At 40.4% G+C, this 23419-nt stretch overlaps 1 protein-coding gene across 2 annotated transcripts in view; it reads right to left on the reverse strand.

The window, feature by feature from the left end:
* The window catches only part of SH3GL2 (SH3 domain containing GRB2 like 2, endophilin A1), a 225754-nt gene that overhangs the window by 55590 nt on the left and 146745 nt on the right, over positions 1 to 23419 (reverse strand). For both annotated transcript variants that reach the window (XM_061425216.1, XM_061425217.1), the window contains exon 2: positions 4139 to 4207. In XM_061425216.1, the coding sequence (XP_061281200.1) occupies positions 4139 to 4207 (69 nt within the window). The remainder of the gene's footprint in view (positions 1 to 4138; positions 4208 to 23419) is intronic.

The following is a 23419-nucleotide window of genomic DNA, read 5'->3' on the forward strand; positions in this document are numbered from 1 at the left end:
AAGTCTATTCTCCAAATTTCTTCTTTTTAGTCTCATTTTTAAGAAACAGAAAGTTAGTCTCAGCTTTGGCAGTGGGCTACTGGGCTTATTGCCTATGTCCTGGCAGAGGCTGAAAGCAGGACTCCAATTCTGATTCCTTAGTCCTAAATTCCTAAATATAATACCAGCCTAACCTGTCACTAATGACAGGGCTCTGACCGAGTGGCATATTATATATTCCCTCCAGGGTAGGGGAGGAGGGGAGGGAGAGGATAAGGGGGATGAAGGAAGACTGGGTGTAGACAAGATTGGTGCAAATCAACAGACCCATGGGGCTGCTCATAAAGATGGGGATGGAACTCCAATACAAACGGGGAAGGAGGAGTCAAAGCCAAGTTATTCTGAGCAAGTGTGTCAGATTCTAGAGCCCCAGATGCTGTAAAAGAAGGATGGGTAGAATTCTGTTTCAAAAACTATGAACAGCAGTGGCCTAGCTTTGGCTGAAGGTTAGGTGGTATTTCAAACCATCCAGAGATGAGAAATAGAGACCATTGCAGACTTCAGTCCAATGGAAGCAAGTGGCTGTCAGGCATTCAGCATAAAAGGCTGGCTTCCCAGACTTCAGGTCAGGCTCAGGACTCTCATATTAAATCTCCTATCAGTGAGGATCCTTATTCTATCAGTGAGCTCAGTTCAGTTCAGTCGCTCAGTCATGTCCAACTCTGCGTTGGACATGAATCACAGCACACCAGGTCTTCCTGTCCATCAACAACTCCCAGAGTTCACCCAAACTCATGTCCATCGAGTTGGTGATGCCATCCAGCCATCTCATCCTCTGTCGTCCCCTTCTCCTCCTTCCCCTAATCCCTCCCAGCATCAGGGTCTTTTCCAATGAGTCAACTCTTTGCATCAGGTGGCCCAAGTATTGGAGTTTCAGCTTCAGCCATCAGTCCTTCTAATGAACACCCAGGACTGATCTCCTTTAGGATGGACTGGTTGGATCTCCTTGTAGTCCAAGGGGCTCTCAAGAGTCTTCTCCAACACCACAGCTCAAAAGCATCAATTATTTGGCACTCAGCCTTCTTCACAGTCCAACTCTTACATCCATATATGACCACTGGAAAAACCATAGCCTTGACTAGACGGAACTTTGTTGGCAAAATAGTATCTCTGCTTTTCAATATGCTATCTAGGTTGGTCACAACTTTGCTTCCAAGGAGTAAGCATCTTTTAATTTCATGGCTGCAGTCACCATCTGCAGTGATTTTGGAGCCCCCAAAAAATAAAGTCTGACACTGTTTCTACTGTTTCCCCATCTATTTCCCATGAAGTGATGGGACCAGATGCCATGATCTTAGTTTTCTGAATGTTGAGCTTTAAGCCAACTTTTTGACTCTCCTCTTTCACTTTCATCAAGAGGCTTTTGAGTTCCTCTTCACTTTCTGCCATAAGGGTGGTGTCATCTGCATATCTGGGGTTATTGATATTTCTCCCAGCAATCTTGATTCCAGCGTGTGCTTCCTCCAGTCCAGCGTTTCTCATGATGTACTCTGCATATAAGTTAAATAAGCAGGGTGACAATATACAGCCTTGACATACTCCTTTTCCTATTTGGAACCAGTCTGTTGTTCCATGTCCAGTTCTAATCGTTGCTTCCTGACCTGCATACAAGTTTCTCAAGAGGCAAGTCAGGTGGTCCGGTATTCCCATCTCTTTCAAAATTTTCCACAGTTGATTGTGATCCACACAGTCAAAGGCTTTGGCATAGTCAATAAAGCAGAAATAGATGTTTTTCTGGAACTCTCTTGCTTTTTCCATGATCCAGCAAATGCTGGCAATTTGGTCTCTGGTTCCTCTGCCCTTTCTAAAACCAGCTTGAACTGGAAGTTTGTGGTTCACATATTGCTGAAGCCTGGCTTGGAGAATTTTGAGCATTACTTTACTAGCGTGTGAAATGAGTGCAACTGGGCGGTAGTTTGAGCATTCTTTGGGATTGCCTTTCTTTGGGATTGGAATGAAAACTGACCTTTTCCAGTCTGTGGCCACTGCTGAGTTTTCCAAATTTGCTGGCAGACTGAGTGCACCACTTCCACAGCATCATCTTTCAGGATTTGAAATAGTTCAACTGGAATTCCATCACCTCCACTAACTTTGTTCATAGTAATGCTTCCTAAGGCCCACTTGACTTCACATTCTAAGATGTCTGGCTCTAGGTGAGTGATCACACCATCGTGATTATCTGGGTCGTGAAGATCTTTTTTGTATAGTTTTTCTGTGTATTCTTGCCACCTCTTCTTAATACCTTCTGCTTCTGTTAGGTCCATACCATTTCTATCCTTTATCGAGCCCATCTTTGCATGAAATGTTCCCTTGGTATCTCTAATTTTCTTGAAGAGATCTCTAGTCTTTCCCATTCTGTTGTTTTCCTCTATTTCTTTGCATTGATCATGGAGGAAGGCTTATCTCTCCTTGCTATTCTTTGGAACTCTGCATTCAGATGCTTATATCTTTCCTTTTCTCCTTTGCTTTTTACTTCTCTTCTTTTCACAGCTATTTGTAAGGCCTCCTCAGACAGCCATTTTGCTTTTTTGCATTTCTTTTCCACGGGGATGGTCTTGATTCCTGTCTCCTATACAATGTTACGAACCTCCGTCCATAGTTCATCAGGCGCTCTGTCTATCAGATCTCTGTCTATCAGTGAGGTCCACCTCAAAAACTTGGCCAGAAATACCAGCTATTTGGCTGCTTTATCTAAACACTGAATAGTCTATTTCACAAGATTCCAGTCTCTGGGCCACTCATCTTTTCTTCAGGAACTCCAATACGTCTGGTCCTCTCTTGCTGTTTCCTTTACTAGAAACACATTGGGCTCTGCTTACTCTAGCTTGTTCTTTATATTCTTAAATATCAGGAAAGTCTTCCCTGACCACCCTATGTGGGTGAGTTTCCTCCATTCCAAGCTTCTCTAGTGCCATGTTTCATTACCCTTGCCACACTGGACAGTAATTGTCTAAAGTGTGTTTTCCCCACTAGATTATGAATTTAATTCAGTCAGGAACCTTATCTATCCTGTTTACTAATGTATCCCACAAGCCTGCCTCAAAGGAGGTACAAAACAAAAATTTGCTTTGTTCATCAGTGAACTCTTCAGAACAAAAACTGAAAAAGACAGGGCAGAAAGCATCTAGGAATTTTCTGCTTGATCCTTCATGCAGACAGCAAAAATATTAATAGCAAAACTGAGGTGGCCCACTAGAACTGAGATAGACTAAGTAAAAAATGTGGTTTCTGGGTATCATGGGCTTTTGACATTCTCCCTGTTCAAGTACATGGTTTGGATTCCCAGATCCTTTACTCATTCACAATTTAACATCTAAAATAATTAATTGCATGATGTAATATCCATTCTCCATCGTAAGCCTATGTATCTCTTTCAATGAACCGTCTCAAAATGAAAGAAAAGCAAAAGGGAAAACATGGCATCTGTCACAAGAAAAATGAAAACATGTATTTTGTTCACCACCTCCACTCTCACTTGTTGAGAATCTGCTCTTTTAAGAAAGAATGTTATATGATTTATATTATTTTTCATCCTTAATAAATCTCTGAAGAATGAACGTGTATTCTCCTTTTACATTTATGAGATTACAGAGGCCCAGAGCAATACCCAGACTTGCGTAACAAGCAGTGTAAGTGGAACTCAGGCCAAGAGCAGACAGGCTCACAACTACATTCACTGCACCCGCTGACTCGTGCTGGCACAGTCCCCTCAGGGAAGTTCTCGAAAGCTAGAGAGTGACTGCAACTCTCCCCAAAACATCTGATACATCATTCCCCACCTTCTCTTCTTTTCGTACCAGCCCAGTCCAATTCAAACACCAGCTCCATATTGTCCCTATTTGGAAAAGTGATGATAAAATCCATTATGACATTTCACCTTCATGGAGGCTTTGTTCTCAGGATAGTGAAAAAAGAAAAAAAAAAAAAAGGCAATTTACATCTTCTGTTTTACAATATACATTACAAAGAGAGTACTTTTAGGAGTAACTTTTGCATTCTCAGGTGCCCGTGGAGAACAGCTTCCCCTTTCCTTTCTCGATTCTCCACTTAGTATGCTGGGAGATTTTATGTCAAGGGAATCTAAGTGATGAAGACTCACCCTCTCCATCTCTTTGAAGTCATCATCTAGCTTGGTTCCTTCAGCTCCTCCAACCTTCTCACTCACTTTCTGTAGAAAATAACCAAAAAAAAAAAAAAAGAGGAATTATTACAAATAAATTTTCTTTTAAAAATATGTGTCACGAGTTGTAAGTGCTTTGACAAATATCACCTAATATAACATCGCAACTATTCTCTGACATGGGTAGGCGGTTCCATTTTCACAGGAGGCAACTGTGTATCAGAGGATACAGATAATTTACCAAAATCCACGCACCTGGTAGATACTGAAGCAGGAATTCAAAGCTGTGTCTTCTGATTTCAACTCTAGTGCTCTTTCTATTATATACATCATCATACAACTGTCAAAGCACTAACATTTTCCTTTTGAAAATTCCAAGGGACAATAGCATCATACAATAATCATTTCCCTCTGATAATGGATCTAAAATGCTACCTAGGTAGAAAATTACTGCATCTTCAACCTATTTTTCAATGGGCTGTTGAACAGATAATCACAAGCATCTATCAAACTGGTATGAAAAATACCAGCCTAACTGATCTTCAGATAAAGGGACTTAAATAGTTATCTTATAAATCTCCCTGTAGTTGTCCATGCCCTTATATACATAAGATAAATTGTGTGTAAAGATGTTGAGGGTATTTCTTTGCTACCCAGTCAATTCCCATTATCATACGTTCTATGTTCATCAGTTTACATATGCAAATGTACATTTTCTACTTGTAGAATTCACGCTTATTAAAAAATTAGATATTCTATTCTGTTTTGAAATAAAGATCAAATTAAGTCGAATAAAAATTACAAAGGAATCACAAGAAAAATATTTCACTTTCATTAAAAACAGGAAATATTAAATGCTAATGACACCAGAATGTCATTCCTCTTAAAATAACTGTAAAGGTAGTTAGATGCTTTTTACTAAGATGTCACTGTGCTACATAAAGTTACCACATACACATATTAAAGTATAAGTTTTCATTTCCTTTAATAGCCACTGTGTTGAGGGTCTTTGCAGAATATCCCCACCATGGTCAGACCTGCAGCAACCTTAGTAACAACTGGGTCATCCAAGTAAGCTTGGTTTACCTCCTTCTAAAAGGGCTCTGGGATACATGGCTCACTTTCTTGCCTTGGAAGCTCTGATATCCCCTTATTGGGGGCTGAGGTATAGTGCTTACATTCCCCTTCTTTAACTCCTGTGTTCTGCCACCAGGAAGAGCTTTAGAAGAGATCACTCTTGGGAAAATCAAGAGCCTAAATTCTTTCACCACTCTGGCCCAGATTTCACCTCAGCAGCAGTAACAGAAGGAATATGCTGTGATGAAAGATCATGGCATGGACTGCCATGGCACACCGTGTTGTTATGCAAATTAAATGGTATAAAATATAAGAACTCCTGTCTGAACCTATAAGACATGCAATATATCCTAGTTCCCTTCTCTCACCAATAAACTGCATCTGCTAGGCTTCCCTGGTCTGCTTAAAAATCCTGGTCTTTTCTATCAGTTTCTTTAACTACTATTTAATACCTTAAGAAGAATCTAACCATTTTCAGAAAACTGCTGCTGCTAAGTCACTTCAGTCGTGTCCGACTCTGTGTGACCCCATAGATGGCAGCCCACCAGGCTCCCCCGTCCCTAGGATTCTCCAGGCAAGAACACTGGAGTGGGTTGTCATTTCCTTCTCCAATGCATGAAAGTGAAAAGTGAAAGTGAAGTCGCTCAGTCATGTCCGACTCTTCTCGACCCCATGGACTGCAGCCTACCAGGCTCCTCCGTCCATGGGATTTTCCAGGCAAGAGTACTGGAGTGGGTTGCCATTGCCTTGTCCATCAGAAAACTGAGACTTGCGTAAATAAACTTTTTTATGAGGCTTGCATAAATTAAAAACAATTGCCTGGAAGGCAATTTCCACAAGTAAACCCTAGGTGGCTTTGCATTCACACCACAGTACTGAAGAGCTGTCCATGGTGCTGGACATTTCAGCCTAAAGTTCTTTGGATCAAATGGCCAGATGGCCAGAGTTCGATTCACCATTTTAACCCTCAGTCCTTGACATCAGCCCTCTCACTTAACTTGTTTCCTAAGTGGTGGTGGCTATCAATTATTTCAACAAGATCAGCTTCCGTCTATGGGGTCACACAGAGTCGGACACGACTGAAGCGACTTAGCAGCAGCAGCAGCAGCAGCACAGATCTAGGCTTTGTGTTGCATCACTATCAACCAAATAAAAGCCTGTATCAACTGATCTGGCACAGCAGTCAGTTTTTGCCTACATTCTTAAAGATGTTACCAAGCCAGAAAGAGATGGAAAGGTCTTAGAACTCAGTTTAGAACCTCCTAGTGGAATTCTACAGAGAAGGAAATGGCAACCCACTCCAGTGTTCTTGCCTGGAGAATGCCAGAGATGGCAGAGCCTGGTGGGCTGCCATCTATGGGGTCGCACAGAGTCGGACATGACTGAAGTGACTTAGCAGCAGCAGCAGCAGTGGAATTCCAAGTGTCAATTACTTAACCTTCATGTTCAAGTTTAAGTCATAGAAAATTAGGAATAGAAGGGAACTTAAAGGTTATTATTATCAAATTTTCCTTATCAGCAAACAAATTTTACTCTGACTTTTACAGATTCCCTCCCTTTCACTTTGCTCAGTGATGGCAATTTCAGCTCATATTTAAGCCCCTCTTGTGTCTTATTCTTGATGTATGTGGTTATCTGTTAAATTTGGGCTGGGAAACTCTATAATCTTATTGAATTCCTATGCAATAAAGAAATATAAGCCTCATACTCCCAACTTAACTGTCTCAGTTCTACCTGATTGTCTGCAATGTCAGGCCAAGGCCCTATTTTGGTTAAAGAGAATCATTATAGATATATTCCTCCCATGATCCATGAATGAGATGTTTAATTTTCATTTGAAAAATTGTCACAAAAACCAAGTAGCTGAAAAACATCTCCATTTATAGTAACAGAAAATCCTGGTAACCTTGGTTAATCACATTTTTATCATATCTAAGCAATAAAATAGGACCTTCATCAAAACCACAAGAGCTTATATTATACTTTCAACCCATATTGCTCAACTGAAAGTAATTTTAATTTCCTTCTTTTTTATATCCATCAATAGGTTAGCACCAGAGTGGCTCACTGTATTATAGGAATACCAAATAGGATCAACTGGCCATTAGTAATTCAGAACTAGTCCTAGTAACTCACACAAAGCACAACTCATCAGTCCATCAGACCACTGACTTTAACTATGTGGCTTAAGCACTCTATGTGTATGAGTGTGTGTGTGTGAGAGAGAGAGAGAGAGAAAGAGTGTGTGTGTGTGAGAGAGAGAGAGAGACGGTGGGGAGAGAGAGGGATGAGGAGAGAGAGAAAGGGAGGGGAAGGGGACAGAGAGGAAGGAAAAAAGAGAAAATATGAATCTATTCTCCACAAAAGCTGACGTTTGAGATGCTATAAGAGAAACTGTTCACCAAATATATTGAATGAGGCTAACAGATACTGGTCTTGGTCTGATTGTTTGGTTGATATAAATTTCTTATCTGATTTGATTCATGGCAAAAGAAAGAATATTCAAAATGACATCTACATTGTTCTCTGGGCTATTTTTTTCCCCAAGTCACAAAGGATCTAAATATACCAAGGCACTGAATTAAACAATGTGCTAAATAGCCATATTCTCATTCCTTAGGAGTATGCCAAATATTTTCTCCTCCTGTTCTTTAAATAACATTACTAAAACTTCTATTGCTTTTGTGTATGTGAGTCAGGTGAGGAAGACAGGATCCCTGAGCTCATTTGGCCAACAATGAGTTTTGTTTTCCTTGGTGGTGGTTTAGTCACTAAGTCATGTCCAACTCTTGTGACTATAGCCCACCAGCCTCCTCTGCCCATGGGATTTCCCATACAAAAATACTGGAGTGGGTTGCCATTTCTTTCTCTGGGTGATATTCCCAATCCAGGGATCAAACCTGGGTATCCTATATTGCAGGCAGAATCTTTACCCTGAGACACTAATATAGCTTTTGTTTTCCTTACCTAGTACCATTTACTTAAGAATAGTTTTGCTCTACTATATTCCAGTGAGGTGGTTCCTAAAAAGATTTCATATTATTGAGTATTTTCCGATATTGTTTAGTATACTTTAGCTAGTATACTCGCTTTTTGAGAAATTGATCCCCTATTCAAATAAACATTAGCAAAAGTTATTTGAATCAACCAAAACAGTATAAATGAGTCAATATGCCCATCTGTAGCATCTAAAAACAACTCTCCTGTTCAAAATCTCCCAGCGTACTCGCCTAGCACAACACTGAGAATTTGTGCTTCTAATCTTTTATTTTCTATTACACTCTCCATATATATTCCAACCAAACCAAAAAATCTCATCTTCCTCTAAGTTATTCTTCATTGTATTCATCACAAGATACACTCAGTAAAGATTTGTGAACTGAACTACAGTGCAATTTTGTAAATGTTAATGTTAAAAAGACTGAAAGGAGGCATAAAGTAAGGCAAACAGGACTGATCATTTCACTCAGGGATGGTTTTTCAGAAGGTATAACTCTTCAAAGAAAGAAAATAAATAATATAATCAACTCACATTTTAAATTAAAAGTCTTAATTCTGAGTCTGGAGTCGTGTTGTCTCACACTATTTTTTCTATATGCCAAATAAGAAAAATAAGGGAACCAGAAGCAGGAGGCAGCTTAAATAAATGACCACTGTTCTCAGCCCAAAGGATGAGGATGCTGCAGGCTCTCCAACAATGACTCATCCTCCCCTGCATGAATTATCACCACAGAGTCGGACACGACTGAAGCGACTTAGCAGCAGCAACAGCAGCAGGTAAAAGACACTCCACCCTCTAACTGCAGCTCTGATACTTCCCTATATTGCACTTCAATCAAACAGTGAATATCCAACTACCTTATCTCCAACAGCCTTTTATAAACGTCTCCTTGAAAATCACACCATCAGCGAAATTCAATAGACTTAAGACCAAATTCATTCACACTCCACACACCTGCAAAGTTATTTACTGTCTGATGTCCCTATTTTTGTTTAGCTTTGTCTCATTATTCATTATACAAAGCCAGATTTTCATACCAGCCACCAAATATGCTGTGTTAATTCCTTTTGCCTTGTACCTGGACCTATTTTATTTCTCTTTTCTAATTTTCAAATCCTGCCAAGTACCTAAGATGCTAATCCAACTTTCACCTTCTCCATCTTCATCTTGAATGCTCACCCTAGATGGAAGTTACTAGATTTCCACTGCATTCTTAATGAAACACACCATCTGTTGGACTCCCTGGAACTAGCTACTTGATGAGTAAAACTGCTGAGAACTTTTGCTTATCTGATTATAAAATTCATATATCACATGCAACTTTGTCTGAAAACTTCGCAGTACCTAACACACTGCACAGCAGAAAATCATCAGTTGAAACAAAAATGGGTCTCAATGAATTATTCTAAGAGCAAAATAAATCAAAGGAGGACCCTTAATTATGAGTGAGCACTGGTTCTTTATCTCATTTCTGAGAGTTTTATCTCCCCTGTAAAACGTCATAACTTTTTTCTGTTGACAATAAGTAAAAATGTAGCAAACTCAAAATACTGCTTTCCCAATATTTATAGAAAGACGTCACTTGTGAAAGAAAGAAAGTGAAAATGAAGTCGCTCAGTCATGTCCGACTCTTTGCGACGACCCCCTGGACTAGAGCCTACCAGGCTCCTCCATCCATGGGATTCTCCAGGCAAGAATACTGGAGTGAGTTGCCATTTCCTTCTCCAGGGGATATTCCCGACCCAGGGATCGAACCCCAGTCTCCCATGTTGCAGGCAGACACTTTATCCTCTGAGCCACCAGGGAAGTCAAATAAAAGAAGCCCATACTCTGACTCTACGAAAGTTCTTTAATTATTATTCATTGGTTAGGTACTAAAATTAAAATGATAATACTTGACAACATACCTAATATTCAGAAGGAAACAGAAAAGTCAAAATCACAGCAATATTATCTTGGTATTTGGCTAAATACAAGTAGATCTAGCTTTTCCAGATGGTGGTGTTGCCATGTATGAAGGGGAGGATGGATATACTTTATGGCATACAGGTTTCACACTAGTTTTTCTCAGCTGTCATTAAATTGGAATGCTTAAATGCCATGATGTTTTGAAAGTGAATTTCAAAAACTATATATTATTTTTCTCAATCAGAAATTTCATATTTTATTGAAAATGAGTAAAGGCATTTTCATCTATCTAAACTAAGTTAATTGAACTAACTGTGCTAATTCTATTTCTCACTATATTGAAGAACAATAAAAAGGTCTGTCAACTACAAACTGGTGCTTCCCAAGGGCATTTGCCATCTGTCTTCATGGGGATTGAATCCCGTGCTGCTGCAGCTGCTGACCTTCGACACACCTGAAGGGAGTTCAGGGTAGAGAATGAGTCACTGTGCTTCAGTGAAACTGGTAGAACAGGTCTTAAGATAGATATTTTCAAAAAAAAAAAAAAAAAAGATAGATATTTTCAGGAACTGATTGCATGATCCCAATCCTTGTATCTCCTCATATCTAGAAAAACACTAAATCCCTTTAGCTGACATCAGCTCCTCAGGAGTAACAGAAAACCTCTTGTAAAGTAAGTGCTTAATTGCAATGAACACCCCCTTCACGGAAATCACATATATCGACCTTCCCTCACTGCCTGGAGCAGCTTCTCAGCGCTGTCTCAGGTGCCGTCTCCAGGGCTGCAGTCCTCATTCTGCCCCATATAAAACTTAACTGCAGCTATCACACTGTGCATCTTTTTTTGGTCGATGGATTCCTCTCATAATTATACCCCCTGCCCCAAGAATTCAACAGAATGAAGAATGATTTTCTTTGAATATCTGGAGCAAATTAGAATGAGTTAGAAGAACTAAGCACTTGGCCCTTTCCCAACTTTCAGCCTATCTTGCTTTTTGTCAAATACTATATAGAAAATGCAGAAATTGATTTGCATGATGTTCTAGGCTTCTGGTGTGGTTCACTTGGGTTAAGAGTAATAAGTTTCTAAGCTCTGTTGCACCAAATTGAGAACTTCCCATGCACTATGTGGCTAATTACTTGCACACACACCTCAAAGGGAAATGGCAGTATTTATAATAGATGTATTATGCAAATTTCAGTCCCTCCCTGGAAAGACAGTTTATACTATCACCTACAGCTGCATTCACAAGTGATCCTATTTCTGTCTTCTGGGGAAAAAAAAGAAAATTAAGCACATAAAATGTACGTAATAAAAACCAATAAGCACTTCTCTATTTTTTCATTCATCCAAAGAATCTAGTTCCTTATCAGATAAGGGGTAATTTAGTAAGTGGGATTCACAGAATTTGAAAATATAGCCACAAAGTTTCCCATCCCTGGCAATAGGGAAAAAAATCATGCATTTTCATAGTCTACAGCAATAAGCCACCAAAACTGAGCAAAATATAAAAAGACAGTGTCTGCTAAAAGTAGACTCCCAAGACTTAGGGCTAGAATTATGTCATATACTATTTTTTTTTAATTCTATTTAAAGCTCAGTTATAAAATCCCTTGAGAAAAAAAAAAGAAAAAAAAACAGAACTTAGAAAATAAAAAACAAACAAAAAAAACAGTAATTCATTTGGGATTTCAGTACCCTCTAATGAATGGCCTGAAACCTAAAGTCCTATGACTCAGGCTTTACTTTCCCTGATAAGGCAAGGAAAAGTAGCCCTAGGTCTTCCATTGTTAAGAGCAACTGCTGGGAAGCTCTCTACTTTTTTGTAAACTGAAATTACAAACTTCTCTGGGCCTCTGTTTCCTTATCCACAAATTGGGGTAGGGTGTGATGAGATAACCAGGAGAGTTCTAAGGTGTCTTCCAATTTAAAATTTGATATCTACTTCTAGTATGGTTAATTTGATGAATCATCTAAGCTAGGCTACAGTACCCATGCTAGCAAGGTAATGGTCAAAATCCTTCAAGCCAGTAGCTCAGTCAGTAAAGAATCTGCCTGCAATGCAGGAGACCCAGGTTCAATTCCTGGGTGGGAAAGATACCCTGGAGAAGGAAATGGTGACCCACTCCAGTATTCTTGCCTGGAGAATCCCATGGACAGAGGAGCCCAGCAGGCTACAGTCCATGGGGTCACAAAAGTCAGAGATGACTTAGCGCCTAAACCAACCCCAGGCTACAAGAGTATATGAACTGAGAACTTCCACATGTACAAGCTGGACTTAGAAAAGGCGAGGAACCAGAGATCAAATTGCCAACATCCCTTGGATCAGAGAATTCCAGAAAAACATCTACTTCTGCTTCATTCATATGCTAAAACTTTTGACCATGTAGATCACAACAAACTGTGGAAAATTCTGAAAGAGATAGGAATACCTGACCACCTTACCTGCCTCTTGAGAAACCTGTATGCAAGTCTAGAAGCAATAGTTAGAACTGGGCATGGAATACCTGACTGGTTCAAAGTTGGGAAAGGAATACATCAAGGCTGTATATTGTCACCCTGCTTATTTAACTTCTATGCAAAGTACATCATGCAAAACACCAGGCTGGATGAAGCAAAGGCTGGAATCAAGACTGTCAGGAGAAGACACAGATGACAGCACCCTAATGGCAGAAAGTGAAAAGGAACAAAAGAGCCTCCTGATGAAGGTGAAAGAGGAGAGTGAAAAAGCTGGCTTACAACTCAACATTCAAAAAACTAAGATCACAGCATCCGGTTCCATGACTTCATGGCAAATAGATGGGGAAATAGTGGAAACAGTTTCCAGATGGGGAAACAGTGGCTGACTTTATTTTTGGGCTCCAAAATCACTGCAGATGGTATTGCAGCCATGAAATTAAAAGACGCTTACTCCTTGAAAGGAAAGTTATGACCAACCTAGACAGCATATTAAAAAGCAGAGACATTACTTTACCAACAAAGGTCCATATAGTCAAAGCTATGGTCTATCCAGTTGTTGTGTACAGATGTGAGAGTAGGACCATAAAAAGGCTGAGCACCGAAGAACTGATGCCTTCAAAATGAGGTACTGGAGAAGACTTTTGAGAGTCCCTGGAACTGCAAGGAGATCAAACCAGTCAATCCTAAAGGAAATCAACCCTGAATATCCATTGGAAAGACTGATGCTAAAGCTGAGGCTCCGATACTTTGGCCACCTGATGCAAAGAGCCAACTTATTGGAAAAGACCCTGATGCTGGGAAAGATTGAGGGCAGGGGGAGAAGGGTGCGACAGAGGATGGTGAGATGGTTAGATGTCATCACCAACTCAATGGACATGAGTTTGAGTAAACTCCAGGAGATAGTGAAGGACAGAGAAACCTGGTGTACTGCAGTCCATGGGGTTGCAAAGAGTTGAACACAACTGAGCAACTGAACACCAACAACTGTACTCAGTTATTCAATCAAACACTAATCTAGGTCTTGTTGCAAATATTGTGCCTGGCTCTTTATGACCAGTCTGGATTGTGGCCCACCAGGTTCCTCTGTTCGTGCAATTTCCCTGGTGAGAATACCGGAGTGGGTTGCCATTTCTTCCTCCAGGGGATCTTCCTGAACCAGGGATCGAACCTGCGTTTCTTGCATTGGTAGGCAGATTCTTTACCACTGAGCCACCTGGAAAGCCCCAAGATAGTCTATAGATTTATGGTTAATTCCACAATCAGTTGAACTTAAGTAAACACAATTGTCCTTGAAAATGTGGGAGGGTTGCATCCGACCAACTGAAAGGTCTTAAAAACAATACTGAGGTTTCCTTGAGGAAGTAAAAATTCTGTCTCCATATCCTACTGGGTCTGTTTTTCTGAAGAGCCCTAACGGATGCAATTTCTACCTGCTGGAGGGCTATTTATAGTACATCAAAGGTAGATAACAATTAGAAAAGGAAGGGAAAAAGAAAATACCATGAAAAGTATCTGAAAACAAAATGCCATGGAACTCTTCCCCTCTTGACCTCACATTCTAGGGTTATTTTGATGCAAATCTCCTAAAATTAAAAAGTATTCATCTTTGGTAGGAGATGCCCATTAAAGTTGGAGAAGGAAATGGCAACCCACTCCAGTGTTCTTGCCTGGAGAATCCCAGGGACGGGGGAGCCTGGTGTGCTGCGGTCTATGGGGTCACACAGAGTTGGACACGACTGAAGTGACATAGCAGCAGCAGCAGCCCATTAAAGTAGAGTAACTGATACTCCTTGGGTCTCAGCTGTAGGGCAGGCAGCTGAGAATATGCTCCATTTCTATCACTAATGCTTGGATAGCCTTCATCCATCCACTCAAGTTAAGTTCCTCAGCTTTGCAGAAAGCAAGCATCAGGGATAAGCTGCAAGCCAAGGGGTATTTGAAGACACTTGAGAGACTTCCTATAAGTATGTCACATACCAATTCATTCAGTTCTCCATACAGCATTTTATGTCACCAAATGTGGCACCTGAGCTTTATCCTGAGATAAATGCTCCTCTTTTTCTAAAGCCAAAGGAAGCTGGCATCGTGCTTTTTATTGCCGCTAATCAGGTTGATTAGTGGCAATAAAAAATCATAAGCTATAACTTAAGTAACAGTAAGAAGGAGATACAAAGAGGCTGCAGAGATAGTCATGAATGTGGATGGACCACCTCTTGGCATTCAATGAAGAGATACCAGACCCACCATCTTATATAGAAAATCACTGACCTACTAATGTGTGGGTGTGCTCAGTCATGCCAAACTCTTTGCAAACCCATGGGCAGTAGCCCACCAGGCTCCCCTGTCCATGGAATTTTCTAGGCAAAAATACTGGAGTGGGTTGCCATTTCCTCCTCCAGGGGATCTTCCTAACCCAAGGATTGAACCTGTGCCTCTTGTTCTACACTGGCAGGCAGATTCTTTATCACTGTGCCAGCTAATAGAGGAATTCAATTGGGAACAAAGAATAACCACATAAAACTCAGAAAGATGGATCCCTCTCTGAGATATCAACTTTGGTAACTCGTGCTGTAGAAATTCCATCATCTGAACCCAAAATGTTAAGAGCACTTTAATGTCAAGGCAGATACAAATATAGATTTCATTTACAATCTGGGCAAAATTTCCTGAGTGCTAAGCAGCCTGTCACTGCCTGAGAAGACTATGCTCTGATAGATGCATGCTTTGCTTCCACCCTGAGCTTCAAGTTCTGTGGCCTGCACTGCAGATGAATCTCTGGAGACTCACACCTTGCCAGCTCATGCTGAAGTCAGAGAAGGAGAAGCGGAGGAGGCTCCCCACCCCCAATCATACAAATTCCTGGTTTGCCTTTTACTCATTATTTCTAGTATTGGGATTTTGAGTTCTAGTAAATTCTAGTATTAGAATTCTGTCCCTGCAAGGGACATTTCACAGACAAGGCTGATGCAATACTTAGAGCATGTATTCAGAGTAATGTCACTGCATCCCACATCTGAAAACTAACCTGACACCTTGTTTGCCAGTACACTTTCAAGGTGGAAAAGAAGCCACTCATTTCATTGTCCCATTTCCTACTGTCTCAGTCAATTCTCTACCAATAGTTACACTCTATACTTTCATATACATATACATATATAACATACATACACACATACACACATATATATACATATACATATATAACATACATACACATAAACATACTTATAGATATATACTTAGATAAACACACAGATACATATATGTGTGTGTATATATAAGTATAAACACATAGATACATATATGTGTGTGTATATATAAGTATATATATATTTTTTTATATGATAAATAACAGAGAAATATTTGGCATTTCTCCAGGCTTAGAGTTGCTCAAAGTTGTCTATCAAATTGGGGGCATGCTCTAAACACATTTCAGCTCTCCAAACCAGCACTAATAGCTTGCTTTCCTTTCAAGTTTCTGCCCAGTGCTTTTCAATCATGTGGGAGACTTGCTCTTGCATAAGCTGACTGCTTGCAAAGCTCCAATAAAAATATGCCAAAAAATAAGCTAAGGAAAGGACATAGGAAAGGATACTGTTTCTTAAATTTTTCTCAGGCTCACTAAAGTGCTAAAGTCAGCTAGTGAGTAGTAGGTGGTGGACACAGAGCTTTCGAGAGGCTGTCCTCTTATTTGTTCAATTTGGACATGAGAGAAGAGATGGAGGAATATTTGGAAGGGGCAGACTCTTGAGAAGAGGCTGGCACCTCTTTTCATGACAAAAAAAGGTGAAGTCAAATACGTGTCAAGACAGGGGCCCAAGGGTAATTGTTTTGAAGTCACTTTCCTTAAGCTCTGGAGTATAGGGAAAAGAATAATGAATTAAACTTTTTAACAACTTTAATGACACAAAGATCACTCATTTAAAGTACACAATTCAATGACTTTTAGCATATTTACAGAGTTGTGTGACCATCACCATAATCTAATCAAGAAATCAAGAACAGTTTCATCATACCATAAAGAAACCTGGTACCCATCAGCAGTCACCCCCTAATCCTCTCCCCGCAACTCCATTTAATGCTCCCCCACCCCGGCAGCCACTAATCTACTTTCTGTCTGTATGGATATGCCTATTTTGGATATTTCATATGAATGGAATGATACAATTACGTGGTCTCCTGTTTCTGTCTTCTTTCAGTTATCATCACGTTATCAAGGTCCATTCATGTTGGGGCATGTGTTAGCACTTCCTTTTTATGGTTGAATAATATTTCATTATATGAATACACCATATTTTCTTTGTCCATCCATAAGGTAATGGACATTTTGTGTTATTTTCTAGATTGGGCAAATCATTTTACCTCTCAAGTTTTCTGACATAGGGATAATTCAAAGCCACCTCACAGGGCAGTTACAAAGATTATAGAAGATAACTAAGTGTTTTGCAGACTATAAAGCACTTCATCAATGCAAAAGATTAGTGTTGTTACTCTGTAAGCACCACCACATGATCCTGTTACTTAAGAGTAACATGGGGACACCATGAACATGGTGACCATAAGGTGGAGCCTTCCAAAATGCTTCTACCCAAGACAAACTTGTCATAGAAGGAAGACATAAACACTTTCCAATATCTAGGCCAAGTAACGATTTGAGGGCTGTTAATATACACAACATCATTCCAGAAGAGGATCTTTGAAGAGCAAAATGGTGTGCCTGTGGGCACGCATTACTAATTAAAGGCAAACTGGAGATTTACATTTCAGAATGCAATGCTATTCTGAGAAACCATTTCTCAGAAGTGATCTCAAGTTTTCTTATCAAATCAGCTCACATCACCATTCTGTGTCACAGCTGATCATGGCGTTAGCAAGAAGAGGTTAAACAGGAAAATGTGAGAGGAAAGTTAATACATTCATGAGCCCACGAAGTATACTTTTTGTTGTGGGGGTTTGGAGCTTTTTTGGGCAAAATGACAAGATCCAATTCTAATTTGGGGTGACACTGTAGGAAAGAGGGAGTCTTGTGGAGTAAACTTGTGTTTCTGACAGGACTACATCATCCCTCAGGTACCAGTATGTGCTGGAGGGTAAGGGGAGGAGCAGGGAAGGGAAGCACTGAGAATGTGGGGATGAGAGGAACAGGTGTATTATGGTCAGACAGCCGGGACATACCAGCAATAGGACTGAAACTCAGGTTCCCTGATTCCCATATCAATAAAAATCCTGTTTTCAGGACAGGGTCTACTTGGGTTAGCTGTAATCAATAGATACCAGTCTGTAGCACTGGAGGATGGTTAAACACACAAAAATTCCTTAAAATATTTAACTTGCTTTCCATAACTGTTTATATTGTTAAAAGTCACTGTTAAGCATTTTCTTAGTAACTAACAAGAATTGATTAATATCATTTAGGGTTTGCTGCTGCTGCTAAGTCGCTTTAGTCGTGTCCGACTCTGTGCGACCCCACAGACAGCAGCCCACCAGGCTCCCCGTCCCTGGGATTCTCCAGGCAAGAACAATGGAGCAGGTTGCCATTTCCTTCTCCAATACATGAAAGTGAAAACTGAAGTCACTCAGTCATGTCCGACTCTTCGTGACCCCATGGACTGCAGCCTACCAAGCTCCTCCGTCCATGGGATTTTCCAGGCAAGAGTACTGGGGTGGGTTGCCATTGCCTTCTCCACAATTAGGGTTTACTGTCCTTCAGTAATAAATTCATAACTCCTTTCTTTTTGCCTATGGACCTGCTGTAATCAAATCGTCACTAGATCAACTCTACCTTCCCCTTTTATAGTTGTAGTTCAGTCGTTCAGTTGTGTCCCACTCTTTGTGACCCCATGGACTGCAGCATTCCAGGATTCCCTGTCCTTCACCAACACCTGGAGCCTACTAAAATGAACGTGCATTGATGGTGATGCCATCCAACCATCTCATCCTGTCCTCCCCTTCTCCTCCCGCCTTCAGTCTTCCCAGCATCAGATCAGTTCAGTTCAGTTCATTTCAGTCGCTCAGTCGTCTCATATTCTTTGCAACCCCATGAACCTCAGCACACCAGGCCTCCCTGTCCATCACCAACTCCCAGAGTCCACCCAAACCCATGTCCATTGTGTCGTGATGCCATCCAACCATCTCATCCTCTGTCTTCCCCTTCTCCTCGCAGCCTCAATCTTTCCCAGGATCAGGGTCTTTTCAAATGAGTTCTCTCCACATCAGGTGGCCAAAGTATTGGAATTTCAGCTTCAACGTCAGTCCCTCCAGAACACCCAGGAATAATCTCCCTTAGGATGGACTGGTGTGATCTCTTCACAGTCCAAGGGACTCTCAAGAGTGTTCTCCAAGACCACAGTTCAAAAGCATCAATTCTTCTGCACTCAATGAATATTCAGGATTGATTTCTTTTAGGATGGACTGGTTGGATATCTTTGCTGTCCAAGGGACTCTCAAGAGTCTTCTCCAACACCACATTTCAAAAGCATCAATTCTTTGGCACTCAGCTTTCTTTATAGTCCAACTCTCACATCTATACATGACTACTAGAGAAACCATAGTTTGACTAGATGGACCTTTGTTGGCAAAGTAATGTCTCTGCTTTTTAATATGCTGTCTAGGTTGGTCATAAATTTTCTTACAAGGAGCAAGCGTTTTTTAATTTCATGTCTGCAGTCACTATCTACGGTGATTTTGGAGCCCCCAAAAATAGTCTGTCACTGTTTCCATTGTTTCTCCATCTATTTGTCATGAAGTGATGGGACCAGATGCTATGATTTTAGTTTACTGAATGTTGAATTTTAAACCAACTGTTTCACTCTCCTCTTTCACTTTCATCAAGAAAGCACTTTAGTTCTTCACTTTCCGCCATAAGGGTGGTGTCATCTGCATGTCTGAGGTTATTGATATTTCTCCCAGCTACCTTGATTCCAGCTTGTGCTTCATCCAGCCTGGCATTCTGCATGATGTATTCTGCATATAAGTTAAATAAGCAGGGTGACAAAATACAGCCTTCATGTACTCCTTTCCCAATTTGGAACCAGTCTGTTGTTCCATGTCCAGTTCTAACTGTTGCTTCTTGACCTGCATATAGATTTCTCAGGAGGCAGGTCAGGTGGTCTGGTATTCCCATCTCTTTAAGAATTTTCAACAGTTTGTTGTGATCCACAGTCAAAGGCCTTGGAATAGTCAATAAAGCAGGAGATGTTTTTCTAGAACTCTCTTGCTTTTTGGATGATCCAACAGATGTGGGCAATTTGATCCCTGGTTCCTCTGCCTTTTCTAAATCCAGCTTGAACATCTGGAAGTTCACAGTTCATGTACTGTTGAAGCCTGGCTTGGAGAATTTTGAGCATTACTTTGCTAGTATGTGAGATGAGTGCAATTGTGCAGTAGTTTGAGCATTCTTTGGCATTGCCTTTCTTTACAATTGGAATGAAAACTGACCTTTTCCAGTCCTGTTGCCACTGCTGAGTTTTCCAAATTTGCTGGCATATTGAGTGCAGCACTTTCAGAGCATCATCTTTTAGGATTTGAAATAGCTCAACTGCAATTCCATCACCTCCACTAGCTTTGTTCGTACTGATGCTTCCTAAGGTCCACTTGACTTTGCATTCCAGGATGTCTGGCTCTAGGTTAGTGAACACACTTTCGTGCTTATCTGGGTCATGAAGATCTTTTTGTTTACTTTTTTTGTGTGTATTATTGCCTCCTGTTCTTAATATCTTCTGCTTCTGTTAGGTCCATACCAATCTGTCCTTTATTGAGCCCATCTTTGCATGAAACGTTCCCTCAGTATCTCTTATTTTCTTGAAGAGATCTCTAGTCTTTCCCATCCTATTGTTTTCCTCTATTTCTTTGCATCAATCACTGAGGAAGGCTTTCTTATCTCTTTGTGTTATTTTTGGAACTCTGCATTCAAATGAGTATATCTTTTCTTTTCTCCTTGCCTTTCACTTCTCTTCTTTAGGCCTTCTCAGACAACCATTTTGCCTTTTTGTGTTTCTTGGGAATGGTCTTGATCACTGCCTCCTGTACAATGTCATGAACCTCTGTCTATAGTTCTTCAGGCACTCTGTCTATCAGATCTAATCCCTTGAATCTATTTGTCATTTCTACTGTATAATCCTAAGGGATTTGATTTATGTCATACATGAATGGTCTAGTGGTCTTCCCTACTTTCTTCAATTTAAGTCTGAATTTGGCAGTAAGGAATTCATGATCTGAGCCACAGTCAGCTCCCAGTCTTGTGTTTGCTGACTGTATAGAGCTTCTCCATCTTTGGCTGCAAAGAATGTAATCAATATGATTTCAGTATTGACCATCTGGTGATGTACATGTGTAGAGCCTTTTCTTGTATTTTTGGAAGAGAGTATTTGCTATGACCAGTGTGTTCTCTTGGCAAAACTCTGTTAGCCTTTGCCCTGCTTCATTCTTTGCTCCCACAGCTCCTGGTGAAACTAAGCGAGACCCTGGGGGGCCTTCCCAAGGACAAATAGCCCCTACCCTTTGTGTCCTACACTGGCCTCATCTGTAAAAAGCTTTTGTCGCCTAGACTTTCCCAGAGTTCCAAAGAACAAATATAATCAGAAAGTGAGGAAATGCAGAAGCAAAGGAAAACAGTCAAGCAAGACTAAATAATAGTAGGTTAGTCATGAAACAAAGTCAAGGACCTTTGGTTCCTCCTAAGAGCTATGGGTAATATCCTGAGCCATATGCTTGAATTGCTCTGCAGATCCTAAAATCTCCACCAGGTGGAAGAAGCTAACTGCTTAATGACCATGCACATACAGCCCCCAGACCAACTGAGGTCTGAGTATAGTGCTGCCTCCTGTGTCTGCAATGTGCTTAGCTCACCACCCAGCAATCAGAGAACTGTGCAGTAGCCAATCATGGACCCCCTTACCCACTCCCTCACTGTGTCTTTAAAACCCTTCCCTAAAAGCCATGGGGGAACTTGGGTCCTTTGAGCATAAGCTGCCCATTCTCCTTGCCTGGCCCTGCAGTAAACACATTTCCTTCACCATAACCTGTTGTCAGCACTGGCTGTGCTGCACATGGGGTGAGTGGATCCAAGTTTGGTTCAGTAACACTGGGTCAAACTCTATTCAGCACTTGTTAGGTTTTATTTTGTATTACCATCATCTACTTGAATGCATGTCTAACATATAGAGTTCCTGGAAGGTAGTGATCTTGGTTTTGTTCATCTCTGGTTCCTCGTGCACAGAGTTAGCCTGGCACATGGCTGGCCTACAAAGTATAAGCAGATGAAAAGGCAGTACACCAAGCTATGCATGAGTTTGATCTCATTTTTTTTTCCTATTTCATTTCTATTTGCTATCATTTCCCTGAACAATCACTGCATTTATCTTTTCTTCTTTCCTTCAAAATATCTCTCTACTGATGGTGATGGCAAAAGTGGATATTGTCACAGGATAATTAGCAGCAGCTCTGGACACAATTTCCAACAGTAGCACCATAAACAGTTTTTAAAAAATGATTATTAAGATACTATGTTGGCATGACTGTTGATAAGAATACAATGAACAATTTTTTTAAATATACAAATGATAAATGCTAGAAAGGGTGTGGAGAGAAGGGAACCCTCCTATATCACTGGTGGGAATGTAAACTGGTACAGCCACTATGGAAAACAGTATGGAAGTTCCTTAACAAATTAAAATAGAGCTACCATATGATCCAGCAATCCCACTCCCAGGCATACGTAAAGAGAAAATCATAATTTGAAAAGATACGTGCACCCCGGTGTTCACTGCAGCACTATTTACAATAGCCAGGACATGGAAGCAACTTAAATGTGCATCAATAAAAGAATGGATAAGGCAGATGTGGTACAAATATACAAAGGACTATTGCTCAGCCACAAAAAGAATGAAATAATGTCATTTGCAGTAACATGGATGATCTAGAGATTGTCATACTGAATGAAGTAAGTCAGACGGAGAAAGACAAATATCATATGATATCACTCATATGTGGAATCTTTAAAAAGGCTACAAATGAACTTATCTACAAAACAGAAATAGAGTTACAAATGTAGAAAATAAACTTATGGTTACTGGGGTGGAGGTGGGGATAAACTGGAAGAGTGGATTGACATAGACACACTACTAACTAATAAGGACCTACTGTATAGCACAGGGAACTCTATTCAATACTCTGTAATGGTCTATATGGGAAAAGAATCTTAAAAAGAGTGGATATATGTATACACATAGCTGATTCACTTTGCTGTACACCTGAAACTAACACAACATTGTAAATCAACTATATCCCAATAAAACTTAAAAAAAGAATATGGTGAAAATAAGAGAGTAGGATAAAAGCAAGGATGAAGTAGGATGAAAGCTGGACTGCTCAACAACCATTTAAAACACTAGTGATCAGACAAAACCATCAAAAGTGGTTCCTTTTTTATATGCTTGTTGCCTACCACAACATCTCCACCACCACCACCACCACCACCATGTTAGAATCTGGCTACTTTCCAATCTCTATCGTTCATACATTTGGGAAATATTTACTGAATTCTTTTTATATGTCAGGCATTCAAGAGACCACAAGGAGGATGTGCAAGGGCCCTAGGGTATATTGGGTAAGTATGGCTTCTCCAAGAGCCCTGCATGAAACATTAGAAGGGAAAGAGAAGGATTAGAAAGGGAAAGAGAAAGCACTCAAGATGAAACTGGAGATTCTGGAAGTGAGAGAGTCAATTCCTAGGTAGGTTGATAAGAAGTCCAAGGTTCCCGAGGAGGAGAAAGGGGTCTGGGGCTCTCAAGGAGAAAAGGAACAATGTTCTTTT

Source organism: Bos javanicus, chromosome 8 (assembly GCF_032452875.1).
Source record: "Bos javanicus breed banteng chromosome 8, ARS-OSU_banteng_1.0, whole genome shotgun sequence".
NCBI lineage: Eukaryota > Metazoa > Chordata > Mammalia > Artiodactyla > Bovidae > Bos > Bos javanicus.